This window comes from Camelina sativa, chromosome 15, assembly GCF_030686135.1.
Source record: "Camelina sativa cultivar CO46 ecotype springtype chromosome 15, ASM3068613v1".
Lineage (NCBI taxonomy): Eukaryota > Viridiplantae > Streptophyta > Magnoliopsida > Brassicales > Brassicaceae > Camelina > Camelina sativa.
The window spans coordinates 15,179,085-15,201,764 of record NC_141894.1 but is presented as its reverse complement, the minus strand read 5'-3'; the positions used below and the strand labels follow the sequence as shown (position 1 = coordinate 15,201,764).

Below are 22,680 nucleotides of genomic sequence, written 5' to 3'. Positions count from 1 at the left end.
TCGTGGACGACGATTTGCAGAAGGCGAGCTTAATCGACTTGAGGAAGAAGAGGGAACAAATGATGGCCAATATATGAATAACGTACGAGATGAGATAGCAAATATGCTATGGAATGTACGTCGTCATTAGTTTCTCTCTTTTTATTTTCTATGTCTCAAATGTTTTTTTTTTTTTACGTAGGATCATTTTATTTATCTATTTTGAATTATTCTATTTGAAAAATGTTATTGTTCTTAATAATTTTTTAATTCTTATTTCTAATAGATACTGCACCTGATACATCAGAAATGTTACCAGTCAGTCGTTTAGAGAAAATATTTAATTCATTTTTTACTGCAAATTCACTACATCAAACTGCCGTTTATACCACATAATTTTTACTGCAAGCTACATCGAATTTTAATACTTACTGCAACTCGATTTTGATAACTCGTTTGGTGAATTTTCAAAGTTATACAGCCTTTTTTTTTGGCATTTTATTTTTTGTTTTTGGTATAGATTATTTTTATCTGACAAAATGAAGAAAAGTAGTGAATATAGTCTGATTTCACTCATACTTTTCAGAAAAAATTTTAACCTTTTTTTTTTAAAACAAAAATTATTGAGAAGAAACATCAATCAAAATTTTCTCTCTTTTTCTTTATATATGTGTGCTTCTTACAACACCATTGTCTTGATACAAGTTTCTTCGAATACTAGAAAAAAAAAAGTTTCATTTTGCTCCAAAATAGTTCTTATTTCACAATAAATATTTTAAGTCCATCCATTATGACTTCCGAGAATCGTCCAGAATCATCACGTGGGAGATCATCACGTCCAAGATCATCTGTTTCGAATCGTGGTCCAGTAAGTATCGATTAACTTGTAAATTTGATGCATTATATAATATTAGTGAGTTATCATAAAAAATTATTCATAATGGTGTTTAGAAAGAACATTGGAATGACCGAGAAGAACAAATATTGTTGGAATTATACGAGCCTGAGATAACAAAGGTGAATTACATTGCAAACAATTTAAAAGCCCCACAACGAAAGCATATATTAGCAGTTCTCGAACGGAGGACGGGTAAAAATCTTAAGTGGATCAAGGTGAAGAACAAAATAGACACCTTAAAGAAAAAGCATAAGGCATGGCTTGATCTTATGGGTCGAACAGGAATTACCTCAGATTCTATTTCTGGAAGAATCACAATGGATGATGACTGGTGGGTAGACCGTGAAATGGTATACTTGTTCTCATCCCATTAATTAACGTGTTAATTTTTTTGACCTTTATAGTTAATTAAAATCTTAAATCAATTGTTTTTTAGGAGTGTGAGAAGATACGTGCATTACATCGCGAACCACCAAAACAATGGGATATAATGCAACGTATATTTAAGAACCATGATGTCTCAGATCAACATATGTATGATGTTGCAGATGCACAAAGAGAGATAGAAGAGGAGAACAATGATCCTGATGTCAATGATGAATACAATACTGATGAGGTCCCAGCTACACATGACTATATTCCTCAGCCCCTAGATGAAGATGGTCAACAACCAGACTTGTCATTCTTTGATTCACAAGAGTTGAATGCAGAAAGTCCAGTGTTACAACAAGAAGAGGTTGGTGGTCGGTCTGGTAGGCAAATATCACGACAAACCCCATATAGTACTGACGGAGCTGAAGCATCTCGAAGGAGTACTGCATCTCGATTGCGAACATCTGCTAATAGCGGTCGTGGTAGTCGTAGAAGAAGAGAGTTAGAAGAAGACAGTAAATCGAAAGTTTCATCAGGTATTGAATGCGATGGAGCGACTTGCATGTGACGAATTAAAAACACCATCGTCTCAACAACTTAGAGAATATCCCCGAAGTTTACGAATTGATCGTCGTTACTGGCCATTTTTCCAAGGATTCATTGGGGCAATGGATGGGACACATGTTCCTGTACTACCACCAACAGAAGACCGTCGTATTTTTTGGGACCGGTTTGGTGAGACAAGCCTTAACATATTGGCTATATGTGATTTAGATATGCTTTTCACATACATATGGAACGGTGCGCCAGGTTCAGTGCATGATGCTAGAGTATTAGCGATTGCGCAACAAAACAGTCAAAGGTTTCCTACGCCTCCTCGAGGAAAATATTATCTTGTTGACTCGGGATATGCTAATAAAAAAGGTTACTTGGCACCATATAGGGGAAATCGAAGAGAAGAGGTGAGGTACCATTTAGAACAATTTCAAAGTGGTCCACCCCCAAGAAATAAGGAAGAATTGTTCAACAGATGGCATGCTTCTCTACGTTCAGTAATCGAACGGACGTTTGGAATTTGGAAAAAAAACTGGCGGATTGTCAAAGAACTACCGAGGTATGATCTTGAAACACAAAAGCGACTTGTGTTTGTTACAATGGGTCTTCATAATTTCATTCGACGTTCAAATATTTTGGATGATGATTTTATTGATGAAGTAAGTGAAACTGGAGATCCAAATGGACAGCACGGAACTGACAAAAATGATATCAGTGAGATTGAAGAGGCTGAATCAACAACAGATGGAGCATATATGGCAGCAATTCGTAATCAAATTGCTGATATGTTATGGGCTGATCGGAGATAAATATGTAAATTTCAACGGTAATGATAAGAGAAAAATTTTATTGATATTTCTTATTATGAATTAGATAATGATTTCATTTTTTAAAAAAGTTTTTAGAATAAATTTCATTTTTATAATTTATTACAAATTTTTAAATAATTTATGATATTTTACCAGTATAATCTATTATCATAATGACAAAACCAATTATTTAGCACTTTAACATTTTTAATTTAACATTTCATATATCTTATTATAAATTAAAAAATAATTTATTACTCTAATTTTTCATTTTCCAACTAAATTAATTTAATTTTTACTATTTATTAAAATTTTTACTATTCAACCGCTACAATGTTACCAATCAAACTAAATACTCAACCGCTCTCTTCAATCGTACCATCTTTTCTATCCGCTGTCCTTAACCGCTCTTTTTTCAACCGCCTTCTTTTCAACCGCTCAAAATTTTCTAACCGCCTCGTTTAAACGTGGTCACCAATCAGAACCTTATTTTTTAGTTACCTCGTTCGTCTCCATTCAAAGTTTTAGTTTTTCAATCTATTAATTAGATAGAATGTTAAAATTATATCCAAAATTTTATTATATATAATACGAAAGAGTTGGAGTATCACGATACATTTTATATTATATATAGTTTTTATGGATCGAATAGAGTTAGTAACTTACTAGTTTTGTGTTAGTATAGCTTTTACGTCTAATTCAAATTTAAATTTGTTAGTGTATACAAATGGGATTTCTAGACAGAACTTACATGTATTTTTATATATTAAAATTAATAATTATAGAGGAAGAATACTTAAATAAGAATCAGTGCGAGAAGAAAAAGTTATTTGACATGTCGTCACAAAGATAATTTGAGAATTTCGTTTCTTATTTCTTTCACTTATATATATGAGTGAAATGATGTCAACTAGATGCAAGCGAATCTTCTTCAACAGGTTAACTACGTACGGGAGAAAAACAAACCAAAACACACAAATAATATACACAATATCTGTTACGTGGTTCATTAACATGGTATTGGCTAGTGGCTGCGTGTGCGAACTAAACAATACCGGTGTACTATTAGAGACATAATAAGATATTGTTTCAGTTATACAAAACATCTAATTATATGGTTCTCGAGACATAATAGAACCTAATCTTACTAGAGACATAATAATAATTTTTAAATATGTTACAAAAACCCAAATGCAATAGAAAATATATTTTATAAAAATTCTCTTACTTTTTTTTGTTTTAATATTTTTTTTTTGGTGAACAAAACTCCATTTGATATAAACTCAACTAATGGTGCTTACAAAGCTTAAGTATCATACAACTTCCTCCGGATATTACAGAGCATGTCACTTTGACACACTTTATACAAATTAAAACAAAATTTATGTATATCTCTATTTAATAAGTGATTAATCATTAAAATTCAATAAAAAATTAGGATAAAAGTAAATTAGAAAATTTGTTATAAAATTAATTTAAATAAAATGACACTCTTCGTAAAACATCCGCTACCGAACTTATTCCATTTCAATATTATGCCTTGAAGAAAACTCGAAAAATATTTTTTGTGAAGCAGGAGGAATGCTAAATAATTACACTTATCAATGCTAAACATCATTTGACCAAAAAAAAATCAATGCTAAACATCGATGGATTTGACCGTGTATGATTAATTTGTTATCCGTAGTGGCTAGTATGTTAAAATAAGATTATGCAAATAAAAATATATTATTGAAAAATTAAACTATCATATAAATTATACTAGAAAATAGAATGTATGGAAAACGGAAAGATAGAATGAGTTGACACCAACATCAGCGGTACTGGTGGCTTTATCAGTTATGATGATTTAATTAAACAACGACGTTGTAACTAAGATCATTAACAAAAGAGTTGTTGTACTTAAGGCCATAACACGTTGGGCATTAAATGAAGCAATTAATTTTGACTCTCGTCACTCGTATCCTTTTTTTTCCCCCATAGTTCATAGTTATAGAATCCAATGATCCGCAATGGAATAGGTGTACGAAGAATAATAAGAACGTAGATCTATACATATATCCATCTTTTGCTTATTTTATACAGTATATACAACTCCCGCAAAGGATGTAGTTAGTGCCACCAAATTTAAAACCTAGTAATATATAGTTATGGTTCTAAGTTATTAACTAACATGAAGTTATATTTTATCACAAGAAAAACATGAAGATAATAGCCGACCAAAGATTTCGAAAATAACAAGAAAGCGAGAGATTTACCTTAGCCAAAAGCCCATTTCCCAATCCAGTAGTTCTGAAAGAGACAGTGGCTTTGTTGACCAATTAGCATTTATCTCGATAGTTTGGCTTCTTGCAACTTGAAAAGACCATTCACAACTCACGACTAGACGTCCTTCTCCACTTCACAAATATCTCTTTCCCCCCTCTCTCTCTCTCTCTTTTTTGTCGGCAGAGGTACATTTTCTTCTTGGTTGGGAAGATACTTTTATCCTCTTTTCTTTTTCACATCATTTCCTCAATTATTATTGTATAAATGTTGAATAGACTGATAGATCCGATTATGTGGTTAAATATTTTGAAAATACTAATTAAATATTTGGAGTTGAAATTGAACAAAATAAGTTTGTGATGATCTTTAGGTTTGCCAAGTGTCCTAATCGGATAACCCTAACTTGTTCTGGTTGTAGCAATTATGATCAGTTTATTTTAGTGTTTTTTTCTTTCTTTTCTACAAGGGCTTATCAAATACAATATTTGTTGTTACAATAAAAGTTATACACACGTATGACTGACTCTTCTCCCAAACTATTCCCTACAAATCTACACGAAAAGAGAAGAGTCAACATGAAGTAACAAAAAATGAACGTCTATATATCTTTCTGAGCACACATTTTTGAGAGATATGATATAGGAATACTTATCTATTAATTTCAAACTGTGAGAAAAAAATGGGAGAGATGTTGCATGGAACATTATGGAGATGATGGGGGCATTAAATTTGTGGATGAGGTTATGTAGTTCTTTATATCAAAGTTGAAAATGTATGGGAGACACTACATAACACCAATTCTGAACATGAAGTAATTAACTCCAACTACATACGATGATAAAATCAAATATGAAGTCGTTGTCACTTGATTTCTTACAGAGAAGCGCACATTCTCTTTTTTCCTTTCCCTACTTAGAATTTGTGGACTCTTATATAGTTAATTTTATTATGCCACTTGCTTATATTTATACTATATTATCAACTGTGTATTCATTGATTTTAATTAGTTATTTGTCGGCAGGTTGAAAATTATGATGAGAAAATGACATATAGACTAATCAATATTTATTTTTATTTTATTTTAAATAACTATTCAAGATTTCTTAAAAGAAATATATATATATATATATATATATATATACGTTAATTTTTCTTTTCTTTAAGAATCTTAAAATTTTAACCGACGAAAGATAAAGAAACATGGATATTGTGCTGCGAGTATGGACCAACATATGCTACATCTGCACCTTCAGACCTTCTGAACCCAATTATTTGTTCAGATGGACATGCTTTTTTACCCACTCTAATCAATGCGCGGAACAATCTAGAGGTACTGATGTCGTGATGCGAGTCATATGTGATATTAAATTGTGTAATTCAATTTATTCCCTAATCGGCCTCGAATGAACTTTACAACTTGTTTTTCTGGAAAAATGAGGATTGAGATGTAATGATTTGATATGTCTGGCGAGGGTCGACGTTCATTGAAAATGCATGATTTTTTTTTTTCTTAAAGAAATATTGAGAAATCATATTGCAATATGGGGGATGTAATCTCTTGCCCTTGCCCATGTGCCAAGGCAAGACAACGACTCTTTTTTATTGTGAAAACGTAATATCATCAATATTGTAATGACTATGAATATTCCAACTAATTCCAATATACTATTTCACGGAAATCATCGAAAACAAACTGATCCTCATTTAAATAGCTCATATACTAATAAGCCCAATATTTTTGTCTTTTAATTATTACATGGATTTTAGTGAGGGATGAGGTCCAACTGTCTAAAAACATTGTTTGTTATAAAGGTCATCACAAAGCTTACAATGTTGGGCCGACACTTGTGGAATTTTGTATTTTAGTTTAACTAGTTTCACACTTTCACTACATCCGTCATTTGTGTAAAACACACGTTTCATTTAATGGTTCATCTATTAAAATGAAAAACTAATACTAGCAGCATTACAGAAGTTCCTTGATTAATTATTACAAAAAGAGGAAGATGCATGCTTAAGAGTAAATTTTAGCTAACTGTGTAGAATTCAATCTTGAAATAGAAAGATCATCAAAGCGGCTTAACGAGAGAGTAGGTTAGTAGAATTCTTCGGAGGTCTTGATGATTGTTAGTGTAAAATATCCCACATCGGAAAGATGTGAAGAGATTTAAGTAATATACAAAGGGTTAGAGCCTCTGTACTCATTGCCAATTGGTTTTAAGTTGGAAGCCCATATCAAACCCTAATTTAATATGGTATCAGAACATAACCTGTTGATTGTCAGATGGTCATGCCTGAACGTGAGGAAGGTATTAGTATAAAATATCCCACATCGAAAAGATGTGAAGAAATTTAAATAATATATAAAGAGTTAGGACCTCTGCACTCATTGCCAGGTTTTGAGTTGAAAGTTCATATCAAATCCTAATTTAATAATAATTTTGTTAGATTACATCGACAGTCTTGTAGTTCCTGGTAACAACATGAAACCAATTCACTTGAGAGTGTAAAGATTGTGAATCAACTTTGTTCTTTTTATGCCATAGCACTTACGCTTCGTGGATTCATAAGTTGGGTATCCGTTCTTTTTAAATCTATTTCCTTAACATCCATTTAAGTCGTTGACAAAGAAAAAAAAAGCATTCATTTAAGTAAGCGCAAAATTTCACTAAGAAAAAGAAATAGCCCGTTAATGGTCCAGAGTTATTACATCTAGGATTTAACCCGCGGTACACCGCGGGACAATATTTTTAATTTTAAAAATTTAAAATTTATATTATATATATTTGTTATTCTATTATTTTTATTAATTTTAAAAATATAAAATTTTACTGATATTTGATATAAGTATTTAAAGTATATGATTTTTGTAGTGTTTTCAAGGTTTTAATCCGTGTGGTATATGTATAGTGTAGTAATACATTTATCTCCTGGTACACATCTAAAAGTGTTTTAAAAAAAAAATAATTCCGCTTAACTCCCTATATGGGATTAATGCCAATGTGTCTCACCAAAATCAAAATAAGTTTTTGCGTAAAAAAATAATCAAAAGAAGTTTTTTATCACGTTTAATTATGTTAATTGTTTTACCAAATTAGCATATTTCTATAGTTTATAATTTTTCCATGTCAATATATATAGTTTATGATAATTAATAGAATTTTAATTTTTTGGTAATTCCTCAAAAAATAAAAAATAAACCAAATTATATGGGGGTTTTCAACATATTTAATGTGATATTTTATAATTGAATTTTCGGTTTAGGAAAATCTGTTGTATATCATTTAAATTTGAGATATTCTATCATCCATAAAAATAGTTTTATAGATTTAATGGGTTAAAACTTTAATGGGTAGAGTTGTTTTTAGAAAAATTGGAATGTATAGATGTTGTTAAGATTTTATGGCAATAAATGTAACAAATGTTGGTCAGTTTAAGAAAGTTTTTTTTTTTTTTTTTTTTTTCCAACCAAACATTAAAATAAATTAAAAAGAAACTCCAAGGTTGGTTGCCCAAACTGGAGCGAACGAGTTTACAAATGCGACTTCAGAAACCAAAGGTCTAGAGGAGCGAGCTAGACGATCTGCACGGACGTTTGACAATCGCGGGATCTTGGTCAGAGAGAAGGAAGGGAAAGATGATCTGAGGGAGTGAAAATCTTCCAATAAATGTGTAAAAGCTGGCCAGTCATCCGGAGCCTGCACCATCGCCACCAATTCTGCGCTATCTGACTCAAAATTCTGACAATCAATCCCAGCCGCCCGAAGAGACTCCATAGCCCAAAGCAAAGCATTAAACTCCGAGTGAAGGGAAGAAGGACTACTACGAAGACTGCGAGCACCCAAAAGTAGCGTCCTGTCATTGTGAGTACCATACCACCAACCCAAGCCCTCTAAAGGATCCGAACTTTTCCAGGAACCATCAACCTTACAGCACACAGAAGTAACTCTATCCTCCGGGGGTGGCTGAGGAGGCAATAAATTGACAGCAAAGGACTTTGCCTCCTCCCACAAAAGTTTGTCGTTTGTCGCCTCATTTATAATATCCATTGGTTCAGCCTCAACTCCTTTAAATACCTTTTTATTCCTATCTTTCCAAATTATCCAAATTATCCAAGGCAACAAATATCCAATACTTGATCCCCCGGAACTGGAGAAGACCTTAGAATATAAGAAGTCTAAATTTGAATACACTGATCCATAAGGAAAGCCAGTCGACGGTGTATGAATCGGCGATAACTCCCAAACCAAACAGGATCGTTCACACTCAAAAAGAGCATGATTAATAGACTCCACCGCCGAACCGCACCGTTGACACGTAACATCACACCGGACCCCCTGAAAAGCGACCCGTTCCTTAACAGGAAGACTACCAGACGCCACCTGCCAGAAAAAATGCTGAACCTTTGATGGGACTTCAAGTTTCCAAGCTTGTGCCCGTAACACTGTACACGTTGGCCCGACTTCGACCTCCTTCTGTAATTCCCGAGCTAGCCTATATCCAGATCTCACAGAATATTTACCGGACTTAGTATAATGCCAAATCAATCTATCCGAACGTAGTGTCTTGCTAACCGCCAAGCTCTGTATAAGCGGAATATCCGCAGGATCCATATACTCCTCTAAAATGGGCAAATGCCAATCCAGCGTATGGGGATTAATTAAATGGTTGACCTTCAGATTAGGATGTAGGATTCTCCCCCTACCAGTCGCTGGTCGTGGCTGGCGGTCCAGTATCCAAGGATCCCGCCATACCGAGATGTCACCACCCGAACCTACTATCGATCGTGCCCCACGTTCCACTAGTCCCTTAACAGAAAAATACTCCTCCACGCAAAGGACGGAGAATATGGTTTAGTTGCCCGTAATGGATGTTTTCTCCGGAAGTAACGACCACGCATCACCCGAGCCATTAGAGAATTCGGGTAATGGATCAATCGCCAATACTGCTTAGCCAGCATTGCATCATTAAATTCTTCCAAAGCACGAAACCCCAAACCACCATCACATTTATCCTCACACATTTTATCCCAAGCTATCCAATGCATGCCTCTAGCCTTATCATTAGACTTCCACCAGAATCTTGATATGGCTCCCGTAAGTTTGGTCGTTAATGCTTGTGGCAATTTAAAGCACGACATAACATGAGTTGGTAGAGCTAATGCCACCGACTTAATCATAACCTCTTTACCCCCTTTAGATAGAATCTTCGCTGACCAACCATTAACTCGCTCATCCAGACGTTCATTAACATAACTGAATACGTTAGTCTTCGAACCCTGGAGATTTTCAGGAATTCCCAAATAAGAACCCATACCTCCCTTCCTAGAAATACCAATTACTGATTTTATCCGACATCGTACTTCCGGCGGAACTTTCTTACCAAACATAATAGAAGATTTCTCTAAATTCACCTCTTGTCCTGACGCTTTTCCGTAATTATCTATAATATCTATTACCACCTTACATTCAGACTCCTCTGCTTTACAGAAGAACAGACTATCATCAGCAAACAATAAATGCGAGATTGACGGACAATCTCGAGCAATCGATATTCCGGTAAGTTTGTTTTCACGTTCAGCCTTTTTAATATTCGCTATTAGAACCTCTGTACAAAGAATGAACAAATAGGGAGTAAGAGGATCACCCTGTCGTAACCCCCTCTTTGGTAAAATGGAACCCCGAGGTTGACCATTGAGAAGAACCTGATATGATACCAAAGAAACACACCACATAATCCAAGAAATCCACCGACTATCAAATCCTAGCTTAATCATAACCGCTTCCAGAAACTCCCATTCAACACGGTCATATGCTTTGCTCATATCCGTTTTAAATGCCAGAAAATCCGACTTACATCGTTCATTAGTATTTAATCCATGGAACATTTCCTGTGCAACTAAAATATTATCAGTAATCAACCGCCCCGAAACAAAGGCCGATTGCGTTTCTGAAACCAGGGACGGTAAGAACCGCTTAAGCCTAAAACATAACACTTTTGAAATAATCTTATAACTCACATTACATAGACTAATCGGCCGAAATTCCGTCATACGTTTTGGTTGATCCACCTTAGGGATGAGACAAATATTAGTCTCATTCAGACGAGGATCAAAGCCACCCGTTCGAAAAAATTCTTTAACCAAGGTCACCAGATCCCCTTTTAAAGAAGGCCAGAAACGTTGGAAGAAGAGGGCCGTCATTCCGTCAGGACCTGGAGATTTCTCCGGATGCATAGCAAACAATGCCTTCCGAACCTCAGACTCCGTAATTTCCCTAGTTAAACTTCGATTCATACTATCCGTAATGATCGGGGAAATTTCCTGTAATATATCTGAAACACCACTTACATCAGATCTTTTAAAAAGCTCCTCAAAATAATTGGAAGCAATCCTCTCCATACCCAGGGCCGTCTCATCCCATACATTGTCCGGACCAAATAAACCAACAATCATATTCCTTACCCTCCTCTGTTTTGTCGATGCATGAAAATACTTTGTATTCTTGTCTCCCACCCGTAACCAGAATTTCCTACTCTTTTGTTGCCAATAAACTTCCTCATCCCTGTAAGCCTCTTTTAGCTTTCTCTCAACTTCCCTTATTTCTTCTTGAGAAAAGGAATCATCCATCTTAGCCTCCTGCAAAGCACTCTTCAGAGAAGAAATAAGGGATGGACCAGACGTCACATTATTTTTTCGCCACCATGAAATTGAATTTCTGCAATTCCTAATCTTATCCACAAAAGCCGGTACCCGGAAATTATTCGTACGTGCCTACCCTGACTCTACCGCTCCTAGTAAGCCATCCTTCCCCAACCAACGTTTATCAAAGCGAAACTGTCTATTCCGTCGTAAAACTGTTCTAAGACAGGTTGCCAAAATAGGACAATGGTCAGATCCAACCATCTCCAAATAATCAACCTTCGAATTAGGAAAGAAGCTATGCCAATCCTCATTTCCTAATGCGCGATCTAGACGACACCGCACCACCTGATTATTACAACGATTACCTCACCACGACAATTGTTCCCCATAACACGGAAATTCCAGCATACCACAATGATTAATCATTGAATTAAACGGCACAAAGGATGAGACTGGGCGCTGCTTCCAAGGGGGTCAACCGAATACAAATTATTATAACCAAACTTCTTCTGAAATTTTTGTAAATAAGAAAAACATTTTTTAGTTTCTCATAAAAATAAAATGTCTGGCTTATGCTGCTTCCACAAATCTCCCAAATATCCTTCTGTCAGATCCACCCCAATGTCCTGACAGCTCCAACTCAAGATATTCACGTTCGAGCCGGCGGTTTCGGGAGAGCCCCCATCCCTTTCTTGCTTGGATGACCCCCAACCGAAGGTTTGCCATCCACTTTAGTATTACCCTGTTTCCCCATCTGCTTCTGTTTGTTTCCATCCCCTGCAGGTTTAGACAAAGCCTTAGCAATTAAGCGTTTTCCTGGAGAAGCCAAAACCACAGGTGCTAGCCTAGATCTACTCGCATACTTGCTATCGTAAGAATTACTACCACTCTTTCTACCGTGAGATTGTAAAATCCTCCCTTTATGACCACTTGAATCACTAAACGTAAAAGCCGCCAAGGCACTATTAACAACCCCCACAGCTAAATCCATCGAAACTGAGTTAAGACTTTTACCTTGTGAACCACTTCCAGGCTCAACCTGAAGCTCCGACCCTTGATCTCCTTGACTAGGATCGTGACTAGGATGTGTCTCAGCTCCCTGGACTGAAGGATCTGCCGCATCCTGGAGAGTATCACCCTTATGACTACCCTTAGCAGAATCACCCAACTACCCATCCTCAAGAAGATCATCTTTGTCAACCTCAAAATCCATCTCCAACGACGCCCCCACATTCCCCTGAAGGTCACTTTCCTCCTGAATCCTCACCCCTTGCGAGACATGATTACCGGAAGCAAAGTCAAGACTTGTAGAAGCCTGTTGCATAATCGAAGCCTGCTTCACCTTGAACAAAGGTTTGGGCCAAGCCGGCCCAACACTCTTTCTGTTTAACTGAAACCCAAAGTTCTTACCCGATGGCTCCCCACTGCCCATGTGAAATCCACGACGAGATCCCTCATCGCTCATAGTAACCTCGCCGTGATTTCTCCTTTGACCCCAAGCCTGACCATGTTGACGCTCATATTGTCTCGGACCGTTTGAACTACTACCACCAAATCTTTGCTGCGGGAAATAACCTTGTTCACCAAAATCCAAAGACTGAAAATCAAGGGTCCTCTTGGCATGTTTCCTCGGCTTTTCCCAACCTCCAGCGTTATTATGTTGCTCTTGTTTGACCGCAGGAATATGCCTTGGACCACCCCTGTTATCCATCTTCTCAGTAGGACCTTGAACCGACCCAACCTTAAGCAACTCGGGACAAACCTTTGAGTCATGCGTAAGCCGCGAACAGTGATCACAGACCCCTGTAAGTTTTTCATACTCCAATGACACCACTATCTCATCACCAGAAGCGAAAGGAACCACCATTTTGAACATCATGGGATTAAACCCATTTACCGCAACACAAAGGCTCCCCGTCTCCTCATCCACCTCTTGTATCATCCCAATCTTCTTCCCAATAGCTTCTAAAGTAGCCACCTCCCACAAATGCATTGGAATCCCTGACACTTTAACCCAAAAGTTTATCGCGGAAGGGTAGGTGGAGGAGATGACAGGCTCCCATCGAACAAGGGAAACCATCCAACTATCAAAATGGTATGGTCCATTCTGAAGTACAGACAGAATATCCTCTTCATCTTCGAAATTGAACTGGAAGACACCTTGTCCAATATCTGCTCCCACAACCTTCTCCTCTAATTTCCAGATTTTTGGAAAGTTAGCAATCAGAGATTCCATGTTTTGACAAGCCGGGTTCATCAATCTACCAATTAGCGTCATGGAGAACTGCTGAATTCTCTGAGCCAAGACAGAATTAGAGATCGTCACAGTGTCTGTACGGACCAGTGAGGATTTGCCTTTGTTGAGAGCCAGTTGAGCTATATCTTGACGAGGAGAGAACGCGTAAGAACCTCTCACAAAGAAAAGAACAAAAGAGTTGAATGAGTGAAACCGCTCAATAGACAACAAGAAGAGATACCAAAGAGAAGTAAATCCTGAGCAACACCCGCACAAACAGATAAATACCTTATCAGCCATATCACAAACCATATCAACTTTAATCAAGTGAATCCCAATCATTATCCATATCAAAACTAATCGTATCAACAACGAATTAACGAAAGATTTGAGTGAGTGAAACCGCTCAATAGACAGCCCGAAAAGATACCAAAAGGAAGTAAATCCTGAACCACCCCCACACAAACAGGTAAATACCGAATCAGCCATATCCCGAACCATATCAGATCGAATCAAGTAAACCCCAATCACTACCCATAGCAAAAACAATCGTATCATCAAAGAATTAACGATCGTGCGAACCTTACTTGCCATAGAATACGCCTGGAACATACCATAGTTAAAAGATAAAGAGATTCGCCCCCCGAGCAGTGAAAGAAGAATCGCCATCCCAAACAAACGCGAATCACTCAAAAGAAGCCAAATCTGGTCAACCAAAATCTCACCAAAAACCCGAATCAGGATCCCAATCGCCTTCAGATCCGGCAAGATCTCTAAAGTGAAACCCATACAGCATCGAAATCCCTTTATGGGATCCGAATCTACCCACACAAGATCGGATCTAGCCAAACTCAGAGAAGGAGACCCACTCCATCCTCGAGACCAACCAACAAAACAAGAGAGTGAGAGACCATCTCTCCCTCCCCCAAATCGACAGGAAACTCCATTTCAAACTCTACGGTACCCCATCGCCATCTCAATCGCCATCGCCTAGAAAAAAACTTTTTTCGAAAATGTGTTTAAGAAAGTTTATTATTTGAGTTTCTCTGCAATGTTATTTATAAAATTGTTTCAGAGGTTAAGTTGTAAAAAAAAAAAAAAAAAAAAAAAACAGTTTTATAGATTAAAGGGTATAAACCAAAATTCTATCATCCATAAAAACAGTTTTATAGTTTTAATGGGTTAAAACTTTAATGGGTAAAGTTGTTTTTAGAAAAATCGGAATGTATAGATGTTATTAAGATTTTATGGCAATAAATGTAACAAATGTTGGTCAGTTTAAAAAAAAATATTATTTGAGTTTCTCTGCAATATTATTTATAGAATTGTTTTAAAGGTTAAATTGTAAAAAACAAAATAATAAGTAAAACTTAAAGGGTATAAACAAAAATATAATTAAAAAATGTGAATATAGATACACAAACATAATCACGTTTTGAAACAAATTTTGGGAATGTGTTAGTTGAGACTTGAGATTGTGGACTATTCTCACCGAACCGAACCACAAAGACACAAAGTGCCAAAGTTATCTTTTTGGAATTAGGTTTACCAATACCAATTATGGAGCTTTCATAATGAGTAGCGTGGCCCTTGACACTTCTACACAAAAAAATAGACACCGTGTCACTTATAAAAATATCTGTCGACATCGTGACGTTCATTAATGTTTGAACTTTATTTCTTCTACCTTTACTTTTTTCGTTTCTAGGTAAGAATTGATAGTACATTTTGGTTGTTGATTAAGCATTTAAGCTAATGTATAGAAAAGTACTAAGCCAAGCTAATGTATAGAAAGGTACTAAGCTAATTTTTGGTTCTTATATTAAATACACAATGTATCTCTTACAAAAGTTGCTTATGTATGTTTAACAAAAAGAAAAAAAAAATGTTGCTTATGAATGAGAGGTGTACACTTCTGCTCCACGGAAAGAGAAAACACAAGTTAGCTAGACGCCTACCTCCTGATCTAAAATACTTAGGGTAACATAAATAGGTAATTTTTTCTCAATGATATTATGGACTTTATAATTCGGTTTAATTCACATTTGCCACGCTAATATAAATTTACATAAACTAATATACTTAAATATATCTTTTGCAAAATATCAAAGGAACAAACTGACATCGCTCCTAGTTTAAAATACTCCAAATATTTATGAAACACACAAAAAATGGATAGTTAATGAATTCACCTTACTTTTGCCTTAGTTTATTATTTGTCTTGTTGATGGTAGGGTATTAATTCAGATCCACCGACGCTCTTCCACAATCCGGTGCACATACTCGGCACCGACGTTCAAAATATATGCTTGGCTTAAGAATAAAGTACATTCAATAATATGGGTTACACAGAGAGACACACACACACAAACCTATGAATGGGGTCGGTTTCTTAAGAAAATATCGGTATGAAAGGCAGAGATAATGGAAGAACGACACTAGTGACCCACCAGACGTATAAGAAGATCTATCAAGAACGACAGCAAGTGGCCTCGTTTTAAGTAAAATCATGACCTGCTGCTAAATGCTAAGGCCATTCGCAATAAGAGAACACTTGGTGTGTTCTTACCCCATTAAAATTATAAATATAATGAATAGTGGCATAAGAATATGTTTTTCAGTTCTTGATGTATAACTGATCTAGGCTCAGTTCTAAGCTGATGTGGCAAGCTGTGATTGGATACAATTTTTTGCAAACAATTTTTCATAAATTAAAAGAGGATTTGATTTAAACTATGTATTAATTAAATAAAATGTTTCTTTGTTTTAATTAAGTAATATGTTTGTTTGTTTTTTTTTAATCTTTAATGATTTTTTGTTTCATAAAAATTTGGTATTATATTTTGAATTTTAGTACAAGTTTTATAAGTTTGCAATTTAAATGTTATTTTTACAGTTTTTATAAATGTAATATATTTAAGAATATTATACTATTAAATCTTATGATCTTAAACATGTTTTTCCAATAATTAACTTTTTAATAAAAGATCTTAACTACTGATCTTAAATTATTTTCATAATATTTTTACTCTAAGAACATCCTAAAGTGTTCCCCATTGCGGATGTCCTAATAACTGATAGTTTGTGAAGGCTTGCTTGCTGGTTGGGGCTTAATGCATCCGAGAATATACTATTAGTAAAAAAATTGCATCGATTCACTAAAATTTTAATCTTCTTAAAAATTTAAACATTCGGTCGTGCATGCATTACATTTGATAAATCACCCGTTAGCTTTTATATATACCTCAAAATATGTTTACGTAAACAAGTTTTACCCTTGACTATTATGTTAGTATTAGGAACAAACGTGTTTAATTTGTTACTTTCCTTGTGAAACTTGATCGTCCAAAGACTTTATTTGAACCTAATTTTGCTGCCTTAAAATAGCAACAACTTCTATGAAATTGCAGGAACAGAGCTTAACCAAATTTAGAACCTAACATTGACCAAATTTGCATGTAATTGCTTTTTAAAAATTGATGATGAAATAACAAAAAATAGTTTGATTTTCATAAGAAAATGTCAGAATAATTAGTTTGTAATTTTTTAATATCCGAAACAGAATTGTTTTTCTTGTTCCCTATTTGGCAAAGAAATTAGTACTAAGTATATAACCAAATCTAATTTTTGCATGATTAAGAATTTTTTAACAGAGTAGTCAAAAACAGAATTGTCACTCTTTTCGGATAATCTAAAAAAAAAAAAAAAGAAAGAAAGATGAAAAGTCAATGTCTTTTACCAGATCCACCAAACTCTCTCTATAAACTAATCTCAACCGTCCATCTCATTCCCGCCTTTATCTATTTAACCTCACTCCCCTTACCTTCCCCTGTCTCCTCCCACATCACTCACAGAGATCCACACAGATCAAGAAAAAACTAAAAAAAAATGGCGTTGCTTGTTGAGAAAACCTCAAGTGGCCGTGAATACAAGGTCAAAGACATGTCTCAAGCCGACTTCGGCCGTCTCGAAATCGAGCTAGCCGAAGTCGAAATGCCTGGACTCGTCTCTTGCATTACCGAGTTCGGACCATCTCAGCCACTCAAAGGAGCAAGAATCACCGGATCACTTCACATGACGATCCAAACCGCCGTCTTGATCGAAACCTTAACCGCTCTCGGCGCTGAAGTCAGGTGGTGTTCTTGCAACATCTTCTCAACTCAAGACCACGCCGCTGCTGCCATCGCTCGTGACTCCGCCGCTGTGTTCGCTTGGAAAGGTGAGACTCTTCAAGAGTATTGGTGGTGTACGGAGAGAGCTCTTGACTGGGGTCCAGGTGGTGGTCCTGATCTAATCGTTGATGACGGTGGTGATGCTACTCTTTTGATCCATGAGGGTGTTAAAGCTGAAGAGATCTTTGAGAAGACTGGTACGCTCCCTGACCCGACGTCTACTGATAACCCCGAGTTTCAGATCGTGTTGGCGATTATCAAAGAAGGTCTTCAAGTTGATCCTAAGAAGTACCATAAGATGAAGGAGAGATTGGTTGGTGTCTCTGAAGAGACTACTACTGGTGTTAAGAGGCTTTATCAGATGCAGGAGACTGGAGCTCTCTTGTTCCCTGCCATTAACGTCAACGACTCTGTCACCAAGAGCAAGGTAATTGCTAATTTTAATCCATATGTGTCACATTATAGCTTTAGAAGACTAGATCTGTGAATAATTAATGCAATGTTTATATTACCAAAATGTGGATCACCATTGTGTTCTGTTTTTTTTGCTCTGTTTCACTAATGATTTGTTTGCTTTACAGTTTGACAACTTGTATGGATGCCGACACTCGCTCCCCGATGGTCTCATGAGGGCTACTGATGTTATGATTGCCGGAAAGGTTGCTGTGATCTGTGGTTATGGTGATGTTGGAAAAGGTTGTGCTGCAGCCATGAAGACAGCTGGTGCTCGTGTCATTGTGACTGAGATTGATCCAATCTGTGCCCTTCAGGCTCTTATGGAAGGTCTTCAAGTTCTAACCCTTGAGGATGTTCTCTCAGAAGCTGATATCTTTGTCACCACAACTGGAAACAAAGATATTATTATGGTTGACCACATGAGGAAGATGAAGAACAATGCCATTGTCTGCAACATTGGTCATTTTGATAACGAAATCGACATGTTAGGACTTGAGACTTACCCTGGTGTGAAACGTATCACCATCAAGCCGCAGACTGATAGGTGGGTGTTTCCAGACACCAAGTCAGGCATCATTGTTCTAGCTGAAGGTCGTTTGATGAACTTGGGATGCGCAACTGGACACCCTAGTTTCGTGATGTCGTGCTCGTTTACCAACCAGGTGATTGCACAGCTTGAGCTCTGGAACGAGAAGTCGAGTGGGAAGTACGAGAAGAAGGTGTATGTTTTGCCTAAGCACTTGGATGAGAAGGTAGCTGCACTTCACTTGGGCAAGCTAGGTGCAAGACTCACCAAGCTTAGCAAGGACCAATCTGACTATGTCAGCATACCCATTGAAGGTCCTTACAAGCCTGCTAACTACAGGTACTGAGAAGATTTAAGAGCGGAGCATTGATTGGTTCTTTACACCAAGGGGTTTGTATGGTTTTATGATTAAGCCGTTTGTTGGCAATTGTTTGAGTCCGGTCGGATCTGGTCTGGTCTGGTCGGGGTAATATGAGATATTGGTCCTTTGATGAAGGTGACCAAGTATTGGTATGAATAAGGGGTTGTTCTTGGTTTGAAGGCTGTTTTATTTTATTTTTTTGGTTTTCTTCCATTTCTACTTTAATATATCTCAACTAAACTTAGCTTCTGTTATACATTATTAGGCTTATTTATGCTTTGTTCTGTTAACTTTTCGAACAAGGGAGAACATAAAAATATGCAAATCTATTTTCTACTTCATATTATTGGATATATTTTGTTTCTTCGAATTGTATACTAACTAACAATGTTACCAATCCGAATCCAATCTGCTGCTAGCTGAGAAGCAAAAGAGCTACTTCCTATTGCACTCTTTGTATGGCGTTTTGATTAGCCTATTTAGTGGTGATCTACCAATCGAAGATGATACTGGTGCTTGCTTGTGACCAGTTTTAGATTGTTTTGAGGAAAGATATTGATGGCAGTTAGCCGGAGAATCCAAGAGTCAGGTTCTTGAACTTACAAGAATAAACCAAACTCAGCTTTCTTTACTAACTCAGCATTGTATGAGTACCAAACTCCATACTAAAGAAAGATCAAAATTTTCCACTAAAACAACATAAGAATCATCTCAATTCTTTACATACAATGCCATAAAAACTTCTAAATTTGGTTCCTAAGTACCCTGAACAAAGCTGAGAAACCCAAACTTTATCCTAAAATTTCCACAATATTCCATCTATATCACTCCAAAACCAAGAATACAGATATCAATTATAACCAGATCATTCGAAATCATATATCACTATTAATCAACAACATTACAAAAAAAAAAACACAGTAACAATAAGATTACATTTGCCTCATCCTTAGAGAGAGCATCATCTTCATAGCATCTGCATTTTTCAAACTCAGACATCCTCAAAGAAAACAACAACAACAACTAAAAAAGAAGCCTTCCCATTCCCCAATGTTATCAAGTCTTGATATCGTTAGTGTCTCTAGCACACCTAGTAATGATACTGCATCCTCTGTTGTAAGAATTAGCCTGACCAGAGCGACAAGCGTAGTAAGAAGCACCTGGTTTCTGACAAGGAACCATGTCTCTCCTCAAAGTTTCATAGCTTATGTACCGTTTCCGCATCATCATCACTCTCCGGCTTATCTCCGATGGCATCATCATCTCTTCTCCTTCCTCCTCCCCGATTACGCCGCCCCGGGTCAGCATTGCGTCGATTTCTCCGTTCTCCGACGGAATCGGAACCGTGGCAGAGAAAGTGAGATGGGTTTGAAGGCAAAGTATGGATAAGTAAACGAGAGCTAAGGATCTCGACGACATGTCGGTCGGTGTGTGAAAGTTTTGTGATGTCTCTGTGTTACGACAACTCCAAGTAAAGTAACTCTTGTTCGAGTTAAACCGGGTCGGTTTAAGTTAGATAGAGTTCAACTGAATTGTAAACATCAGGTATTTAATTAAATCATTTTTATTTTTTGAAAATTGGGTATCCAATTTAAAATCTTTATTGTGGTCCACTTGGTTCCTTTGAGAATTCACATTTAATTTTTGTTTTTTCTTTCCAACTGTAATTATATTTTTGGTTTTTTTTTAATATCAGATATTTATTGTAATAATTTTACTGTATGGAGTGTTAACAGAGTCAGATATATTGTTTTGAATGTTAATAATCACAAAACTATGAAAGATTAACATTATTCAGAATGATACCATTTTTTTCTTTTTTAAATTTGTTTTTTGTTAGTTTTTAATTTTTTATAAACAATAGTAGTACTGTTTTAGATGATAATCTTCTTTCAATAAAATTTTATAATTATCAGTTTAAGATATATATATATATATATAAAATTAAATTGTCACCATTCAAACAATTATATAAAATTGAACATGTTTTTGTAGTGATCTGATTAAAATACTTTAAAGTTGTGTTAAGTTCATATGAAAAGAAAGTAAATAATTACGGCGGTCACTATGATTAAATGAGTGGGGTTAGGAGGGTAAAAATCATCATTAAAGGAGTTAGTGTAAATGCCACCAAACAAGTTCAACAACCCAACTACATCAGCTGAGCTGTTTCCATTGACCCACACGCTCTAACTTGTTTACTTCATTTTGCTTCACACCAAAGCATCATCAATAAATTTACATCATTGTTCAAAACAAAAGATAAAAGTTTTTAAAACCATAATAATATCATCTGCTGAAAAAGAAACCAATTCTTCATAGCTTATTTCTTTCATTTTATGCCTTTAGATAGCATAAAAAAAAAACCAAACAAATCATGGAATCATTTATTCCGATATAGCAGGAAAGATAGATAAAAAAGTTTGTTTTTCCTTTACTGACAAAATGCAAATAAGAAAATGAAGTTAATTAGTCATGTACTCTTCCTCTGCTTCACTGACTTTAGTATTGAACGGTCTATTAGCTATGTCTAGTATGAGCTAAATCAAAGACCGACTGGATTTGCCCGCCGATAAATTATACAAACCCAAAAATTTGTATGTTTCATTAATCCAACCTCAAACTGACCGGTTCATATATATGATCAAATAAGGTTCATATGCTTATCATTTATTCAGTGGTAGTAGCCAATCTGAATTCCAGAAGTCAAATCCAAACGAAAGAAGTACAAAAACACACCAATCATCAAGGCGACACAAGCTACCATTATATTAATTTATGTGAAATCATCTCTTAGGTCTTTTGGAAAATCTCACCACAGTCGACGATCACCACAGTCTTGGAAGGCTTCGTGCTACAAGTTTCAACCTCTTCCATAATACTCTTGAGCACATCTAACCCTTCAACAACTTGGCCGAACACGACGTGCACGTCGTCGAGTCCGCAATACTGCCTCATGCAGATCATGAATCGAGAATCGTTGGTGTCTTGACCACCATTGCTCATACACTAGTAAAAAAAAATCGTATAGCTACTATGGAGTCACGAAATTTCGTGGCTAATTTTGTAATTTAGTCACAAATATTTTATGTGATAATTTCGTGACTAAATACAGTCACCAACCAAGTTTGTGACTAAATCGTGGCTATACCAAATCACAAAATCATCACGTGACTTAATCGTAGCCATATAAAGTCACAAAATTATCATATGACTTAATCATAGCTTTATTAGCTACGAAAAGTCACCAAGATTAAGTGATTATCGAATAAAAAATAATTTATAAAAAAAATTCAAATTTGAAAGACAACTCTAAAATCCTAAATTTAAACAAAAATCTAATTACCAAAGTATATTCTGAAACTAAAATTTTGAGTCACTATATTCACATAAATACTTTACATA

General features: G+C 35.8%; 4 protein-coding genes across 6 annotated transcripts; 2 read left to right on the top strand and 2 right to left on the bottom strand.

Annotated features, from left to right (window-relative positions):
• The first annotated feature begins 651 nt into the window (after positions 1-651).
• On the top strand, positions 652-2,659 carry LOC147926671 (uncharacterized). Of its 3 annotated transcripts, XR_015581907.1 has the most exons (4): positions 652-847; positions 931-1,227; positions 1,314-2,363; positions 2,465-2,659. XR_015581907.1 is itself a non-coding variant. In XM_087487805.1 (3 exons), exons 1-3 carry the CDS (start codon positions 770-772, stop codon positions 1,815-1,817), a joined length of 879 nt encoding a protein of 292 aa, XP_087343931.1. In that variant the 5' UTR covers positions 652-769; the 3' UTR covers positions 1,818-2,659. The 3 variants fall into 3 exon arrangements, 2 of the variants coding, with proteins under 2 accessions (XP_087343931.1, XP_087343932.1); XM_087487805.1 differs by having other exon boundaries at positions 1,314-2,659; XM_087487806.1 differs by having other exon boundaries at positions 672-847; positions 931-1,208; positions 1,314-2,659.
• Positions 2,660-5,584: 2,925 nt separating this feature from the next.
• LOC104748506 (uncharacterized) lies at positions 5,585-9,494 on the bottom strand. The gene is made up of 2 exons (XM_087487150.1): positions 8,400-9,494; positions 5,585-5,665 (listed from the first exon to the last, which is right to left on the bottom strand). The coding sequence occupies exons 1-2, from the start codon at positions 9,492-9,494 to the stop codon at positions 5,585-5,587; spliced, it is 1,176 nt and encodes a 391-aa protein (XP_087343276.1).
• A 7,801-nt stretch (positions 9,495-17,295) lies between these two features.
• LOC104746898 (adenosylhomocysteinase 2) lies at positions 17,296-19,531 on the top strand. Its single transcript, XM_010468438.2, has 2 exons — positions 17,296-18,359; positions 18,514-19,531. Exons 1-2 carry the CDS (start codon positions 17,649-17,651, stop codon positions 19,258-19,260), a joined length of 1,458 nt encoding a protein of 485 aa, XP_010466740.2. The 5' UTR covers positions 17,296-17,648; the 3' UTR covers positions 19,261-19,531.
• Positions 19,532-20,143: 612 nt separating this feature from the next.
• On the bottom strand, positions 20,144-20,797 carry LOC104746897 (protein RALF-like 24). Its single transcript, XM_010468437.3, has one exon. It carries the CDS (start codon positions 20,692-20,694, stop codon positions 20,332-20,334), a length of 363 nt encoding a protein of 120 aa, XP_010466739.1. The 5' UTR covers positions 20,695-20,797; the 3' UTR covers positions 20,144-20,331.
• Positions 20,798-22,680: the final 1,883 nt, after the last annotated feature.

Bases quoted from the DNA above. Each gene is read 5' to 3' on its own strand.
- LOC104746898 (XM_010468438.2), top strand. From the start codon at position 17,649: ATGGCGTTGCTTGTTGAGAAAACCTCAAGTGGCCGTGAATACAAGGTC. The intron at 18,360-18,513 runs GTAATTGCTAAT...TTTGCTTTACAG, and splicing joins ACTCTGTCACCAAGAGCAAG to TTTGACAACTTGTATGGATG.
- LOC104748506 (XM_087487150.1), bottom strand. From the start codon at position 9,494: ATGGATCCTGCGGATATTCCGCTTATACAGAGCTTGGCGGTTAGCAAG. The intron at 5,666-8,399 runs GTTTGGGCAACC...GGTGTTATGTAG, and splicing joins TTGTAAACTCGTTCGCTCCA to TGTCTCCCATACATTTTCAA.
- LOC104746897 (XM_010468437.3), bottom strand. From the start codon at position 20,694: ATGTCGTCGAGATCCTTAGCTCTCGTTTACTTATCCATACTTTGCCTT.
- LOC147926671 (XM_087487805.1), top strand. From the start codon at position 770: ATGACTTCCGAGAATCGTCCAGAATCATCACGTGGGAGATCATCACGT. The intron at 848-930 runs GTAAGTATCGAT...AATGGTGTTTAG, and splicing joins CTGTTTCGAATCGTGGTCCA to AAAGAACATTGGAATGACCG. The intron at 1,228-1,313 runs GTATACTTGTTC...ATTGTTTTTTAG, and splicing joins GGTGGGTAGACCGTGAAATG to GAGTGTGAGAAGATACGTGC.